The sequence below is a fragment of the Leuciscus leuciscus genome (assembly GCF_965113295.1).
Source record: "Leuciscus leuciscus genome assembly, chromosome: 1".
In the NCBI taxonomy this organism is placed as follows: Eukaryota; Metazoa; Chordata; class Actinopteri; order Cypriniformes; family Leuciscidae; genus Leuciscus; species Leuciscus leuciscus.
Genome location: NC_138725.1, coordinates 36,301,225 through 36,319,035, shown reverse-complemented (window position 1 = coordinate 36,319,035; position 17,811 = coordinate 36,301,225). Strand labels below are relative to the sequence as shown.

General features: G+C 37.9%; 1 protein-coding gene across 2 annotated transcripts in view; it reads left to right on the top strand.

Annotated features, from left to right (window-relative positions):
• Nucleotides 1–3,000: 3,000 nt before the first annotated feature.
• rbfox3b (RNA binding fox-1 homolog 3b) overlaps nt 3,001–17,811 on the top strand; it is a 207,159-nt gene continuing 192,348 nt past the window's right edge. For both annotated transcript variants that reach the window (XM_082164859.1, XM_082164857.1), the window contains exon 1: nt 3,001–3,082. In XM_082164859.1, coding sequence (XP_082020985.1) covers nt 3,061–3,082 — 22 coding nt within the window. In that variant the 5' untranslated portion in view covers nt 3,001–3,060. The remainder of the gene's footprint in view (nt 3,083–17,811) is intronic.

The window sequence follows — 17,811 nt, the reverse complement described above, 5'->3', positions numbered from 1 at the left end:
AGTTGTTTGGTCTATAATATGTCAGATAAATGTGGATCAGTGTTTCCCTGTAGAGGGAAAAGTCTTTAACCTGGTGCATGCTTGATACCCTCTGAAGCTCTTGTACAGTTGGGTTTCGACATGCTCCTTACATTAAACCAGATGCCTGTAATGAATTTTTTTGTAAAAATCACTTTTTTTTTGCCTCGTTTTAATGATTTCCTGTTGCTGCTGCTATTGAAAAGGCCGAAAATATGCCGTCCCGCCCCTCCGTGTTCGCCGATCAGGTTTCTTTCTCGCGCAGCTTGTTTAGTAACTTCACGAGCGTGTCTTTTCCGCACTGTGTGTGCGCCATTATCTTTGTTCCGTGTGTGTGTGTGTCGGCGCGCTGCACTCTCTGCTCAATGTTCCGCTCCGTGTTTGCGCTGCGCGTTCTGCTGTCGTTAACGGCCCAAATGCTCGAATCATGTACCGATCGGTGATCACGCACTGGAAAAGCAAAGTCCGCTCAAATAGCGTGCAATTTAGAGGTGGATAAACGCTATTTCCGAATTTTGGGAGGTGCGCAAACGGCGTTTACGTGCGTTTAGCCTCCACTACATCCCTGGTCCTATAAGTCAACTTGTGTGTTCAAGGCCTCGTCCACAATGATACGTTTTGGTTTGAAAACGCATCTTTTTCTCTCTGTTTTGGGCATTTTAATGAATGAAAACAAAGCTTTTTGAAAACGCTCTCCAAAGTGGATAAATTTGAAAACGGTGTTTTCGTGTTGTAGTGTGGACCGTCAAACTCAAAAACGATGACGTAAGTTTAGTCATGTGACGCATATTGTACCAATAGATATTCATGTTTATACCGGTATTGTGCCTGTTATGTGCTATTCACTTTCACACCGTTGCAAAAATACGTTACTTTGCTCACTCTTCATATCACAGTCCTGCAAAAGATGAAAGAATTTACTCACATTTGCTGTCCTGTGGAAAAACATGAGAGCAGTTTTAGCGTTTTAGACCAAACATATAATAGTGAGTGAGTGCGACCTGGTGAATCAGTGAATGCTGAGATATTTTTGCGCGACAACTTTATTATTCATTTTTCCCTCTGTATCATCTCAGTGAGCTTTTGTGAGGTTTTACACATGCGCAGAAAAGGTGAATTTAGCGTTTTCAGACGTTTTTCAAAAGTTTCTCATCCACACTGAAACACGAGTGTGGACGGAGAGCATTTTTAAATGAAAACGAAATGAAAACATTTTTTTTTTGACGTAGCCTAAGTGTGAATAGTTTACACACACACACACACACACACACACACACACACACACACACACACACACACACACACACACACACACACACACACACACACACACACACACGTATCTGCGTGTAATTTAAATGCATTGGTGTCCCATAAGCAGTGCATGTTAACTCTTCATCCTCTTCCTCTGTGTGTTCGGTGCATTCGTCCAGATTAATGACTCCATTAAGGGGTTAAGAGCAGGACGTGCTCCACGACCTCAGTCACTCCAGACATTAGTGCAGAGAGAGCCATGCACGCCTCATATAATGCAGGGGCGAATAATAAAATGCAATTAAATTATGCAAATGAGACAGAAAACCCTACACAGTCTCAACCATGTGTCCATAGTCTTACACACACAGGTTTTGGGAGTTGTAGTGATGTTTAGCATTGATCAGGCATGGAAACGCCTTCAGTAGAGATGCTTTTGATTGCTTTCCGGATTGTTCTTTTATATTTCTATACACGAAAAGCCAGAGGAAGGCTGATTGCCTGAAACCTTGCTCATTCAAATATCAATGTGATGGTTTTAACCCTTTAAGTAGTGTGTGGGATTTATTTTTTGTAGTGTTTCCAACGCACCTATTTAGGTGTGCAAGACCCTATATATAAATATATGTTTTTTTTTTGTTTTTTTTGTTTTAGGTTTATGTTGAAGTAGGTTCTGCTTTACCTTTTTACACTCCGAATCCTTTAAATGCAAAGTTGCTTGTATTCGCAATATTTTACGCTTTGCTCCAAACCCTAGTGAGTTGTTTTCTTTTCCAGTGACTAAATAGTCAGCTGCCTTCTGAGAAAATATCCTAACAAGCGTAATAACTGATCAGAAACACCCTATATTGGCAGCAACTCCTCATACCTCACTAATAGTGTGCAGGGAAGCAGTAAATTGATCAAAAGTGACAGTAAAGACATTTATATTGTTACAAAACATTCTATTTCAAATAAATGCTGTTCTTTTGAACTTTCTATTCATCAAATAATCCTGAAAAATCTTAAAATATTAATCAGCACAACTATTTCCAACATGATAATAATAATAAATGTTTCTTGAACATCAAATCATCATATTTGATTTCTGAAGGATCATGTGACACTGAAGACTGGAGTAATGATGCTGAAAATTCATTTTTGATCACAGGAATAAATTACATTTTAACATATATTTAAATAGAAAACAGCTATTTTAAATTGTAATAACATTTCACAATATTACTGTTTTTACAGTAATATTTGATTTTTGATCAAATAAATGCAGCCTTGGAGAGTAGAGTAGAGTGGAGTAGAAAATGGAGTAGAATAGAATAAAATAGAATATAGTAGAAAATGGAGCAGAACAGAATAAAATAGAATAGCGTAGAGCAGAGTAGAAAATGGAGTAGAATAGAGTAGAGCAGAATAGAGTAGAATAAAATGGAATAGAGTAGAAAATTTAGCAGAATAGAATAAAATAGAGTAGTTCAGAATAGAGTAGAGTAGAGTAGAACATGGAGTAGAATAGAATGAAATAGAATAGAGTAGAATAGAATAAAATAGAATAGAGTAGAAGAGAATAAAATAGATTAGAGTATAATATAATATAATATAATATTTAAAACTAGTCTTACTGACCCCAAACCTTTGAAATGTAAATACTAATTGTTGAGGATTGTTCAGATATCGAGTGTCCTGCTGTCAGATGGATGTTTATCCCACATGATTCATTCTTGTGTGTGTGTTTCAGGATCAGTGTAAGTGTGTGTGGAGACACCGCAACCCTCTTCATCAAGCGCTCAGTTCATGGATATTCCCCTCTGGACAGGTCAGTGATGAGAACAAACACTGGTGTTGTGTTTGCATGAAAACTGCTCTTTTGTTGGCGTTCAGTCATTGTGAGGTTTCTGTCCGCGAGGATTCCCGTAAGACGGATCAGCTAATATCCCGTTCGGCCCTCTGGGGTGTTCAGACTCTCGGATCCCTCACAACGTTTCTGCGCGTTTGAGTAATTGATGAATTGCAGTGAATATCTGGACAGGATTCATTTTGTCGCCCTCATTGGCTGCTTAATAACTGTAAATAGGCTCAAATCTCCCTGCTTTTCCACGCTTAAATTGGAGTAACAAGGTTATTTTTAAATTAAGCACATTTATCAAGCCACCAGGAACTTGTTTGCAAACTTAAGTGGTTATTACTTGGCCTCAAAACCCAATTAAACTCACTTTTTATGCACTTTCTCTCTCTCTCTCTCTCTCTCTCTCTCTCTCTCTCTCTCTCTCTCTCTCTCTCTCTCTCTCTCTCTCTCTCTCTCTCTCTCTCTCTCTCTCCCTCTCTCTCTCTCTCTCTCACACACACACACACACACACACACACACACACACACACACACACACACACACACACACACACACCCTGTTTTAAGGGCATTTATGTTGCCTTGATATTTCTATACTAGAGTAAAAAAACTTTTTTTATTTTTTTATTAATTGTGTAAACTAGGGATGTTGCCATACAAGCATTTTAGTAGTTGATGAAATTTCATTCAATTCTCTTTGATATAACAGCAAAAACTAATATGCTATTTAGTGTTATTATTGTTAACTAAAACTAAAACCATAAAAAATACTTAAATGGTTTCCAAGGCACCATTTCTCACTTTTTGTTTAATTTGAATGGAAGTACTAAAATAACCAAAACTGAATAAACTTAACTATATATATATATATATATATATATATATATATATATATATATATACATACATACATACATACATACATACATACATACATACATACATACATACATACATGCATGCATACATATATATACACATATATACATATATATATTTATTATTATTTTAATTTTTTTACAAAAACGCACATCAAAATTACTAAAACTTTAACTAACGTTAAAATGAAAATAGAAAATCTAAAAACATAATGTTACTTTTTTTAGTTTATACAGTATATCTATAGTTCTAAAGTAACCCTGATGCTATCGATCATGCTTTATTTAAAAGGTTAAATTATAGTCTATATAATATATAGTCTATATAGTCTATAGCCTATAGTCAATTTTATTAATAAAGAATTGCATATATTTCTCAGTTAATAAGACATAATAAAACATAATTTTACAGTAACAGCACTCAGATATAAATCCAGTTCATTACTGTATCTTTAACTTCATCTATTTGAGACCAAGGTAGTGGTGGGTTTGACATGCCTACTGCTAATACTTTGCATTTTTATTGCAAAAAGAAATATTTTCTACTTAAGTGTGATTTTAAGTGTGATTTGTGAAATCACTTGTTATGAAACAAGTTCAAGTACATGTCACAATCTCTGTGTTGCTCCACAAACACCTATTCTGTGTACTTGTGAATGATTCTGACTGAACGTACTCTCAAAAACTGTGTGTGTGTTTGTGTGTGTGTGTCAGGATTGATGGTGTTGAATATCTGTCAGCAGGCAGCAGAGCTTGATTTATATTCCTGTGTTGTATTGACTGCTGTGTTTATAAGGAAACTCCAGCATTTATTCATGAAACTGAACTTCCACAGCCTCCTACACACACACACACACACACACACACACACACACACACACACGCGCGCACACACACACACACACACACACACACACACACACACACACACACACTGTGTCAGAGGCTGCTCATTCATTCATAACTCAGTAAATGACTAAAACCTATTGTAGTATCGAATTTGTCTCAGATGCTTCTCCTCAAATACATTTGTAGAATTAAAAGCGAACGAGTCACCAGTCATCATCCAGTTAGAGTCCAGAGCTGTGAAATCAATGTGTTTGAGCTCAGGTATTGTAGCCGTTTGTCTATAATAACTGTTACATTGGGGTTTATTTATTATATGTTATGTATTTGTTTATTATTATTATTATTATTATTATTTTTCTTTTTATTATTTAGTATGGTTACTCAGTTTTTTTTTTTTTTTACCACTTTGGTTGGATATTATTTAATTTTTTTTAATTCTGAACTTAATTTAGAAATGTTAGGAAAATAAAGCTTTTGAAATGAAGACTGCGTTTGGAGTGGAGTGCGTGCAAAATAGCTAATAATTGTTCCCTGAATCCACGGCCGACACACAGTAAGTGTGGTTTCACTGCAGTGGTTCAGGCCCAATGACTAAAGAAACTTTATTAAAATTACCACTGCTACTTACCAACTCTGGAAATAAGCAGCAGAATAAAGCTCTAGTGTGACGATATTGTATTCTGAATAGGTAGCACTTCGACATTAATACTGAATCAGAACTTGTTAGCACTTCATCTATAATTGAAATGGTTTAATAACAGTATTTGGTTACGGTCACATTTGAATTGGTTACAAAATAGATGTGAAAACAGATAATTGTACCCAGCAGGAGTGGAGAATGTTACCTGAGAGAGAGAAAGAGTAGCTTTAGAAAGGAGAAAGAGAGGCATGCAGTGTCTGTGTGGAGGAGTGGACGGAGAGACTCGCTGACGGAGGGGTTTTTCTCTAGAGTCCATTAGAGGGCCCTATAAATCTGCAGAGAGAGAGAGAGAGGAGAGAGAGAGGGAGGAGAGAGAGAGAGGGAGAAGGAGAGAGATTCCTCATTCAGCCCAAAGCTTTCTCTCGCTCACTCTGTTTTAATCTAGAAAAGGCAGAGGGATGGAGGAGAGGGAAACCCCTGATGGTGTTTCTCACACACACACACACACACACACACACACACACACACACACACACACACACACACACACACACACACACACACACACACACACACACACACACACACACACACACACACACACACACACACACTCCGGTGAAACTCTCCTCCTGAGTCACTCACGCCTTCATTTATTCATTCTGCAATCTGACGTTTTGTTCTGTTCTGATGTCCACTTATAGTGTTAGTTAATGATTTTTGTACCAAAAACAGTCTAATTTGGATTCTCATGATCGTTTCACCCCTATATTTTTTAATTAGTCTCTCTTGACTTGTTTTCCAATAAAATGATTTTTAAAAAATCTTTATTTTTAAAAAATGTAAAAAAAAATTACTTAGTGAGTTTTGTATCACGGCACTGACATGTTTTTTTTACTTGTTTTTAACTGTAAAACCCAGTAGTGCAATTTACTAAAAGTTAATAGCACTTAATATATACAAGTTTTATGAACTCAATAACTGATTATATTAAGCATTATTCAAACTGAATGAGTTACAGTAGATTCTAGTTTTTTTTTTTAAATGGAATGTTGTAGTATTTATGATGCATTATTTTTCTGTGCACATCATTACAGATTAAATTTTTTTTTTATTCATGTGCCTCTTAATCTTTAATCACAATAACTTCCCCTCCCTCTTGCAGCTCTTCTCTTCTCTTCTCTTCTCTTCTCTTCTCTTCTCTTCTCTTCTCTTCTCTTCTCTTCTCTTCTCTTCTCTTCTCTTCTCTTCTCTTCTCTTCTCTTCTCTTCTCTTCTCTTCTCTGATGACGAGGGCGGGGCAACCTGTCAATCACATGTGATCAGCCAATAGCAAACCACAACCATCCAATCAATTCCCCATGAACAAAATCAAGCCCCGCCCAACATTAGTTATTGTTCCAGAAGTGTTTTACTTGGATATACGACACAATAGAGAAGAAAAGACTAGCGCAACTTCGATTTCGTGACGAGTTTAATCCAATAAAACCTGCAGTATCGTATTTGATATGCAAATTTCTAAGGCCTATAAATGATCAACCTGATCAAAACCTGTTTATCTTAAAAACTTTTTTTGTGAATAAAAACCTTTCAGTATAATTGTAAAAACATCCTGCTTCAGCTCGTGGTTCACGTGTTTTTTATGCTGTGAAATTTTTACTGATTTAAAAAGTAAAGTCTCTTTCCAAGTGACATTAGTTAATTACTAATGAATTAGTTCTTTTTAATTTAATTTGAATGGTTTTACTCAATTCAGTTTTAGCTACACAGTTTAATTTATGTTAAGAAAGTTCTCTATACCCATCATAAATATTGTTTTTAAACTTGAATGGTGTAAGGCATTTTCTCAAATGATATGGGTTAACTTAACTTGTTGGGTTTTACAGTTAAAAAAACAACAACTGACAAAATACTCTAGTATTAAAGCTGTGTTTTATTAAAACAAACGTGTTTCTGAACATGAAAGTCTTCCGTTTTGGAACGACATGAGGGTGAGGAGTTAATGACAGAAATTACAGTTTTCGGGTTGAACTAGCCCTGTTGCTTCTCAAGTAGATGCGTCTCATTTCAAAGAGATTTCTCTGACTGTTAGAATCAAACCGGCTATTTGCGGTTTTAAACTTAATGCGTACAGTAAGTGTTTTGGAGAGGAAGTTTAAAAGCACATTTTGTACCGTCAAACTCTTTTATGTCAGAAAAGCAAGAGCTCTTTCCTTAAAGCGCCACATTTTTGGCGCCACATCACTAGTTATGAGCTTCCTGATTAAAACGCGTCACACGTCTCTGTCTGAAGGCATCCGATCTGATGTGAAACTAGTTTAGCTGGTCAGCCAGAGGGACTAGACTTCTCTAGCGGATATAGATTAGCATCTGATCACCACAGGCGTTTGCACTTTGAGTAGTTTTCTGTCACCTGGGTTCAGCCTCGGCACCATTTACACGCATCAGAATGAAACTAAATTCATCATGGTTTCATGTTCCCAGTGATGGAGCGATTATTGGATCTAAGTGCTCCAAATGTGACAGACGGACTTCCTGTCTGGCTCTCAGCTCATGCATTCATATATAGTCCTTATTATGAGATGCACCACGTTTATCCTGCTTCAGCTGTCTGCGTGTGCAATTTCATGACCCAGATTGTACAACGGAGGTTAAGTTGAAACCGAGCATGTCAGCAAAATCTTCCCTTGAACAAAGGTAGAGGTGTTAATTTAAATGATATAAAATGGATGTATATACAGTATATAGTGTCTGATTTGGCCTCTGGCGTCTGGGGAAGCCCCTCAGTGTTCAGTGAGGCGTGTGGCAGTCGATGTGTGTTTGCATGCCTGGCACGGACCGCGGCCAGAGTTGAGTCTCGTAAACATGAGCGCCAGCAGTGTTCATCAGTGCTCTCCGGTCACGCAGTGTGGCAGATCATGATGTTCACTGTGACCCGCTACACGCTGACCTCCTGACCCGATACAGACGGAGCTGACCGGTAACAAGCAGCCAGCGCTTGACGTGCCACACACACCAATGCAAACAGACCGGCAGTCCTGCTAGTGCAGCAGCTCTCTGTGAACATCATACCACTGCTATTCTATATTCCAGTCCAGTCCAATCCAGTCCATTTTATTACAGTCCAGTCAATTCCAGTCCAGTCCAGTTCAGTCTAGTCCATTTTATTCCAGTCCAGTCCATTTCATTTTATTCCAGTCCTGTCAATTTCATTTCATTTCAATCCAGTCCAGTCCAATCCATTCCATTTTATTCCAGTCCATTCCTTTCCATAGAATGGGATGGAACAGAATAAATATAAATGGTATTTGCCTTTGCAAAGCATCATTACTCCAGTCCTCAGTGTCCTTCCATATGATCCTTCAGAAATCATTCTAACATGCTGATTGCATACACAAGTTGCTTTGTTTGGCTTCAGTCTGTTCCTTTAACTGAGCCTGGTTTCTCCCAGGTTTTTTTTCCCCTCTATTTCTGTCACCTGATGAAGTTTGGGTTCTTTACCACTGTCACCTCTGGCTTGCTTTGTTGGGGACACTCAATATTCAACAATATTATTGATTTGACTGCACTGGAAATATTTGAATGGATGACATCACTGTTTTCTGCACTATGTTTGCATCATTGAATCATTATTTTCCTGTTGAGCTGCTTTGAAACAATCTGTAGGCCTATTGTATTAAGCGATATAAAAATAAATGTGATGACTTGACTATATGCACATGGTTGTTAGGATGTTTCTAGGGTTTTCTGGGTCATGCTTTTTCTGTTACAGTCTTGCTTTATAATTGTGTGTCCTCAAACTCAACAACGCTCCCTGCTGGATCTCTTCTGCACATGCTCAAACTAATGCCTAATTGAGTTCCTGCACAATCAGGAGCGAGGTTTAAAACAGCAGATCTCAGAGGCTCTTAATGCTGCAGGCAGATGTTTCATGTTCTCCAGAACGTTCACAAAGTCATCCTTCACACAGCCATTTTTATAACGAAGTTCACTTTCAAAGTTCTGCAGTTTTAGCTTAAATGCCTCGCAAGCACAAATTAAAGACACATTTGGCTTTTTCATTGTTGCCGCTGGTGAGATCAAGACAGAATGAGCCAATCAGAATCCACTTCAAAAGAGCATGCAATTTGATTGGACTGTAATAGAGCCATGCAAATCAAGCTTCTTAATTGCTAACGCAGTAAGCGATCATTTAGCAGATGCTTTTATCCTAATTGACTTGCTTTAATGAATTACTTGACCAGTTTCCCTGAAAAACATGGGGTTAAATCACCATAAAACATAATTTGCAACCTGTTTAACTTCTGTACTGTGACATTTCAGAGTCCTGCAGGACAGGATTAATTTTGGATCGTGAAAAGTCTGCGTTTCGTAGTAGAGAAACAGCGGAAGCACCCATTGGTTAAGATTAAAGCGGCCTTGATGTTTATGGTCATTGCCAGCAACTGAGATTTAGTCAATACACTTCTTCAAACCAGAAGCAATCAAGTCTTTATTTATTTTTTTGCATGTGATTTAGAATTTTATCTCTACTGTTATAAAACCTTGCATTACCTCACTCCAAGCCCCGCCTTTATAGAAAGGGGCGGAGCTTGGCCTCCATAATCTGTCATCTGATGTTGAGGCGTCTTTGAATAATACCCAGAATGCAAAGCAGAGGGTTGGTGTTTCGGTAAAACACCTCGACGCCCACCGCGGCGGGCAATTAGTCTCTCGACGTGGGCGCGACTCGAAACTCCTGAACCTTTTCGTTCTCCAATCACGGCTGATGGATTGAGCCGACAGCCGCCAGCATCTGGCTGTTAGCAGGCTCGAGCGTCGCGCCCCAAAAGCCGCGCTGATTAATGGCCGCTGCCCGCAGTCAACAGAGGCGGAAATTAAGCGTTTGAGTTTAACCGTTACATTTGTCTGAAGAGCGCAAGGGGTTGAGAGGCATTTGTCAAAATCCGCCATGGTGAAAGTTGAAAGTCCTCCACTCGAGGAGTTATAACGGCGTGTAAACACCTGGTAAACATCACAAACAGTGGCTGAAAAACTGCATTGTGTATTATGGATATTGTTGGCTCTTTGACAGTTTGCTTTTGTTCCTCCTTTGGATTAAAGCGTCTGCTAAATGTAAATGAAATATCTTTAATTTCTCCTTGTCTAGTTTCTTCTCGACAGCAAAATTCAAAGTCTCCTGCATTTCAAGTAGTGTTGTTGTACTCCAGAAAGTCAAGGTCATGGTCTTGTCTTGGTCTCGACCACATTTGTATTTGGTCTTGTCTTGGTCTCAGGCTAAGAGGACTGTGGATTTTATTTCAACACCACAGCTGCGGGGATATCACTCAATTGCTGGTGCTTTGTTTGATTTATTGGGTAACATCAGTATTTCGATTGGATGTAAAACTTCAAATGCAATCAACTTATTTCTAATTTGATTTATTTTGTTACTGTTGTGCCAGGTCAAAAATCAACAAGGCATTGTCAAAATGGTCACCAAAATTGATACAAATGCCCACTAAATTCAAAATATGAGTGCCAAAAAGTTCTTGTTTGAGATTTTAATTTTTATATGATTACATATGAGATAATTAAGCAATATCACAAGAGCAAGAGAGACGTTTTCACAAATGAGCAAAATTGAAAACATGCAATTAATTTTATTCTTGGTCTTGACTCGGTCTCGCCCTGCCTTGGTTTTGGTCTCGTCTTGGTCTCAACACACACTGGTCTTGATTTTGTATTGGTCTCGACACATACTGGTTTTGGTCTCATCTTGGTCTCGACACACACTGGTCTTGATCTTGACTTGGTCTCAACCCCTCAAAGTCTTGGTCTTGTTGGTCACAACACACACTGGTCTTGGTCTTGTATTAGTCTTAGTTTAGGTGATCTTGACTACAACACTAATTTCAGGTGTTTCTATAGACCCCAGTAATCTCACATGTGTCTTCTCTGGAGATCTCACCAATGTCTCAAACTGTGCTCAGATTAGTTTAGACACCAACGTTCACAATCAAAGATGTGATTCATTAGTAATTGTAAGTATTTGTACTGTTCGTAAAGTATGATTTTAGCACATTTTCGTACATTTTCGTTTTTTTTTTATTAAAGGTGCTCTAAGTGATGTCACGCGTTTTTTAGGCCAAAACATTTTTTGTCACATACAGCAAACATCTCCTCACTATCCGCTAGCTGCCTGTCCCCTGAACACACTGTAAAAAAACCGCGGTCTCTCAACACTAACAGTGTTGTATCAACACTAACAGTGTTGTAAAAAAACGTGGTCTCTCAACACTAACACTCTCAACACCACAGGCTCCACAAATTTTGTTTGACAACAATTCGAATGTCAACACTCCCGGCATCACTTAGAGCACCTTTAATATGAGGTTGCTTTTATTATTTAATCAATAAAATTAATTAAATGTGTTTAATGCTACCACATTATAATTTCAACACAAAGTAACCTATTATATTTATATAATTTATATATATATATATTTGATATAATATAATTTATATTATTATTATAGTTGTAATTGTTCGTTGTTTCGATGTACATGCAAATGTACAAAAAATACATGCAAATGATATGTATGAATACCAGTGACCTCAGAATCAAATGTTTCTCATCAAATCCTCCCTTGATCAAATGATCTGAGCTGCTATTGGCATTCATTTTACTGTACGACACCTTCTGAATTTGAGTTTATTTTTATGCCTCAAGTTGATACGTAAATGAGTCCTCCATTAAGAGCGAGGACAATCTTCCTCTGGGTAACTTTACTGGGTTCGTTCAAGCGCTCTAAATGTGAAACGTGAGGATCGGCTTTTCCCCAGGACTCACGAGGAAACGGATACCCCGATATCACGCCAGCGTCAATCCTCAGGAGCGGCTCGGGTCGTTTCATCTGTGGTTGAAGCGGTCGGTCTCGTGCACTTTTCCCGTGGTGCCCGTCTGACCTTGACTGACTCTGATCGGTCACATCTTTGAATCGGGCCCCGGCCTGTGGTTCTGGGGTATCTGGGTTTCCGCTTGCAGTGTTACCGAGCTCGCGGTGGATCCGTGCCCGGGACTTTGAACAGACTAATGGTTACAAGCGCTGGCTCGGGTCCACGTGCCGCCCCGCAGGCCCTGCCTGAAGAGCTGCTGGATCAGTCGATAACACACAATTTAGAAAATCAGCCAAGTTTGCAGAAAGAAAGAGCTAATATCGGAAATAAAGACGGATACATAATCTGAGGCTGGGGGACTTTTTCATGCGCAGAGAGTTATTTGTTATCCGGAAGCAGCGCTGAAACGCTTGGACGTCTGAAGCGTCGAAAGCACCGCTGACCCAAGCTCTCTCTCACTTTAGCGTCGATGGAAATCTAATTGCCCGACAAACGATCAATGGAAAGTAAATTGGTTTCTGTGTGAAAGCGAACATGTAATAAGCTCCGAGCTGCTTTAATATGTGCTGCTTTTGCATCTTGAATCATGCTGTTTTTTTTAAATGGATTCCTGTATGTGCTCGTCCTCCATCACTCACTTTCTCTCTCTGATTCTCTCTAAAGCTCGATTAGTCCTTCAAACAGGGCGATGTGTTTTTCTCTGAGTGCTTGCAGGTGTTTGCGGCGTCCTGATCAGATATTTTAAAGCGATAAGGTGTGCTGGGGGGTTGCTGTCTGTAGTCAGAGATAAATGGTGTTGTTAGGCACTGCATGCTTTTTTTTTTATATAAATTGGTCTAAATATGAGTAATTTCTAGGTAAATGTGCTAAATTGTCATGAAAATATTGTACTAAAATCTTAATTCTAAAAATAAGCGTATGCAAAATATCTAATTTCTTTCTTTTCTTTTGATGTGAAATATGACCCTAGATGTGTCAAAAATATTGATATAATATTTAGATTTATGCAGATGATTTTCTATAGCTTTGTATGTTGTGAATATTACTTTGTTTTAGATGCTGTCAGTACATTCATATTGTGTGTTTTAGTGTGGATGCAAATTGGTCAAAATAAATGTAAACATCATGTATATGAATACTAATGAGCTCAGGCTGAATCAGCAGATCTGCTATTTTGTGAACATTAAAAAACTTTCATTGAGCACGACTTAGTTATATTGTGCTTTGCAGGGTTGTGTGACACTCAGAATTCATTTTTTTTATTGAATTTGAATTGATTTATCAAACAGAATACAGAATTGACATTAAAAAAAAAAATTTTAATGAAGTAGAATTAAAATGAATTCAAATAAATGACTAATTTTAACAAAAAAAAAACTAAGCTTGACAAGAAAAACTTTTGGATGTTGGCTGGACAAAGCGTCCCGATAGATAGATGAGAACCAATCCCAGCGCAATGCAAATTTCATATTTGACAGCTGTTTTAGGACAGAAATGTTAAATGACCGACAAAACGAATCTGGCAAACTAATAAACTTTTGTATAATTTCGCCATTTTTAATTGAAAATAGGCCTAATTTACGTGATTCATGTAATTGTAATTTATAGTAACTGTCCATGTGAAGAAGCCATGCTGTGAAAATATTGTTAATGAATCAAATAAACTTAGTTGCCTAGCTTTACTGGTAGCCTTCAGTAAATTCACTTATCTAAGAAAATGATTAATAAAACATAAATGTCGGTGGACCATATGTTTACTTTCTTCACTGACACAGACAGAAATGAAAAGACTATCAGTCAAAGCTCAGCTTTAGGAGGGGAAGAGACAGGGCAAGATAAAGAGACTGAGAGAAAAAGAAAGAGTGATGGAGACGAGGAGAGAACAGGTATTGGCAAATTATCTACTGCCCACTGACATGTTTTTAAAGCTGTTTCTTATCCATTTTTTGGCCTTCAAACGTCTTAATGTACATATGTAGAGCAGAGAAGTCATAAAATGTTCTTGAGGGAGCAGATAGATAGATAGATAGATAGGATATAGATAGATTGGATATAACTAGATAGATAGATAGATAGATAGATAGGAGATAGATAGATAGATAGGATATAGATAGATAAGATAGAACTAGATAGATAGATAGATAGATAGATAGGATAGAACTAGATAGATAGGAGATAGATAGATAGATAGATAGATATATAGATAGATAGGATAGAACTAGATAAATAGGATATAGATAGATAGATAGATAGGATAGAACTAGATAGATAGGATATAGATAGATAAGATAGAACTAGATAGATAGATAGATAGATAGATAGGATAGAACTAGATAGATAGGAGATAGATAGATAGATAGATAGATAGGATATAGATAGATAAGATAGAACTAGATAGATAGATAGATAGATAGATAGGATAGAACTAGATAGATAGGAGATAGATAGATAGATAGATAGATAGGATATAGATAGATAAGATAGATAGATAGATAGGATAGAACTAGATAGATAGGAGATAGATAGATAGATAGATAGATAGGATAGAACTAGATAGATAGGAGATAGATAGATAGATAGATAGATAGGATATAGATAGATAAGATAGAACTAGATAGATAGATAGATAGATAGATAGATAGGATAGAACTAGATAGATAGGAGATAGATAGATAGATAGATAGGATATAGATAGATAAGATAGATAGATAGATAGGATAGAACTAGATAGATAGGATATAGATAGATAGATAGATAGGATAGAACTAGATAGATAGGAGATAGATAGATAGATAGATAGATAGATAGATAGATAGATAGATAGGATATAGATAGATAAGATAGAACTAGATAGATAGATAGATAGATAGATAGGATAGAACTAGATAGATAGGAGATAGATAGATAGATAGATAGGATATAGATAGATAAGATAGAACTAGATAGATAGATAGATAGATAGATAGATAGATAGATAGGATAGAACTAGATAGATAGGAGATAGATAGATAGATAGATAGGATAGAACTAGATAGATAGATGGATAGATAGATAGATAGGATATAGATAGATAGATAGATAGAGAGGATATAGATAGATAGATAGATAGAGAGGATATAGATAGATAGGATATAGATAGATAGATAGATAGGATATAGATAGATAGATAGGATATAGATAGATAGATAGATAGATAGATAGGATATAACTAGAAAGATAGATAGATAGATAGATAGATAGATAGTTTCTTTGAATTATAATTAAAGAAATGTCTCTTCCTGCCAGTCCAATTCAAATTCTACTTCAACTTCCGGTTTGCAGTGACCAGTTCAGTTCAAACACACAGCCATGAATTGTCCAGCTCAGAATTTTGCTCCCTCTATTTCTTTATTGCTCTCCAAGTTTTGTTTGTTTTCAAATCCGCTCCTAAACTTTAGATGAAAAAGTGAGCTGTGGATGGTCATTTTGCATGTCAGTCATGTGATCTCATCTACTGTAAGTGGGCGGTTCTCGAGCAGATTAATCTATAATGTGAGCTAGACCTCATGCTAGTATGACAGCAGTGTCTCCACACAGATATCTGTGATCCGTCTGCTGTCGGTTCTTCTTTATCTCCATCCTTCTTCTTTCCAGTCATTCATCAACTTTAGCATCCTCAGATTATTCATCAAAGGTCGTCAGTCGATCAGATTAACGGCAGGTCGCTGTCAAGAAGCGCGGTGTTTGTGTTTTATCTGCGTGTGTCGAGCGAGAGGCTCGTAACCATCAGCGTTTGGCATCTGTCTGTCTGTGTCAGCATCATTGTTGTAGAGTAACGCTTCGCTTGCACAATCTGTGATACCATTAAACACAACATGGCAGCCGGAGCGTCGGCAGATTGTTCCCATCTCATTACGGAAAGTTTCCTCGTGAATGCGGGAGGGAAAAGATCCGTGCGGTCCGGCGGTTCAGTTTAAGGCCACTGAGGTCAAAACGTTCGTCCTCTCGTGCTTTCTGTTCTTTCACCGAGTCTGACTATTATTTGGTTAATTATTACGTTTTGGCAGCCTACTTTGACTACTAAAAGCTACTAATAGTTAATCTTAAAAACGTTAAAAAAAAAAGTTATTAAAAGGATTAGTTCACCCAAAAAATGAAAATTCTGTCATTACTTTAATTCTATTAGTAAAAAAAGACTTTAGTTCATCTTCAGAACAGAAATGAAGATATTTTTGATGAAATCGGAGAGCTTTCTGTCCCTTTCTGTCTCCTTTTATATGATGAACAGATTGAATTTAGGCTTTTATTCACATATAAACATTGATTAGCAAACATAACCAGAAGCTCAACCAAACCTGCGTAACACGAGAATGAACCTCATTGGTTCTTGCTGAAGCTCAAACGTGCTGCGTAACACGAGAATGAACCTCATTGGTTCTTGCAGAAGCTCAAACGTGCAGCGTAACACGAGAATGAACCTCATTGGTTCTTGCTGAAGCTCAAACATGCTGCGTAACACGAGAATGAACCTCATTGGTTCTTGCTGAAGCTCAAACGTGCTGCGTAACACGAGAATGAACCTCATTGGTTCTTGCTGAAGCTCAAACGTGCTGCGTAACACGAGAATGAACCTCATTGGTTCTTGCTGAAGCTCAAACGTGCAGCGTAACACGAGAATGAACCTCATTGGTTCTTGCTGAAGCTCAAACGTGCAGCGTAACACGAGAATGAACCTTATTGGTTCTTGCTGAAGCTCAAACGTGCTGCGTAACACGAGAATGAACCTCATTGGTTCTTGCAGAAGCTCAAACGTGCAGCGTAACACGTGAATGAACCTCATTGGTTCTTGCTGAAGCTCAAACGTGCTGCGTAACACGATAATGAACCTCATTGGTTCTTGCGGGAGCTCAAACGTGCAGCGTAACACGTGAATGAACCTTATTGGTTCTTGCTGAAGCTCAAACGTGCTGCGTAACACGAGAATGAACCTCATTGGTTCTTGCGGAAGCTCAAACGTGCAGCGTAACACGAGAATGAACCTTATTGGTTCTTGCTGAAGCTCAAACGTGCTGCGTAACACGATAATGAACCTCATTGGTTCTTGCGGAAGCTCAAACGTGCAGCGTAACACGTGAATGAACCTTATTGGTTCTTGCTGAAGCTCAAACGTGCTGCGTAACACGAGAATGAACCTCATTGGTTCTTGCAGAAGCTCAAACGTGCTGCGTAACACGAGAATGAACCTCATTGGTTCTTGCTGAAGCTCAAACGTACTGCGTAACACGAGAATGAACCTCATTGGTTCTTGCTGAAGCTCAAACGTGCTGCGTAACACGAGAATGAACCTCATTGGTTCTTGCTGAAGCTCAAACGTGCTGCGTAACACGAGAATGAACCTCATTGGTTCTTGCTGAAGCTCAAACGTGCAGCGTAACACGAGAATGAACCTCATTGGTTCTTGCAGAAGCTCAAACG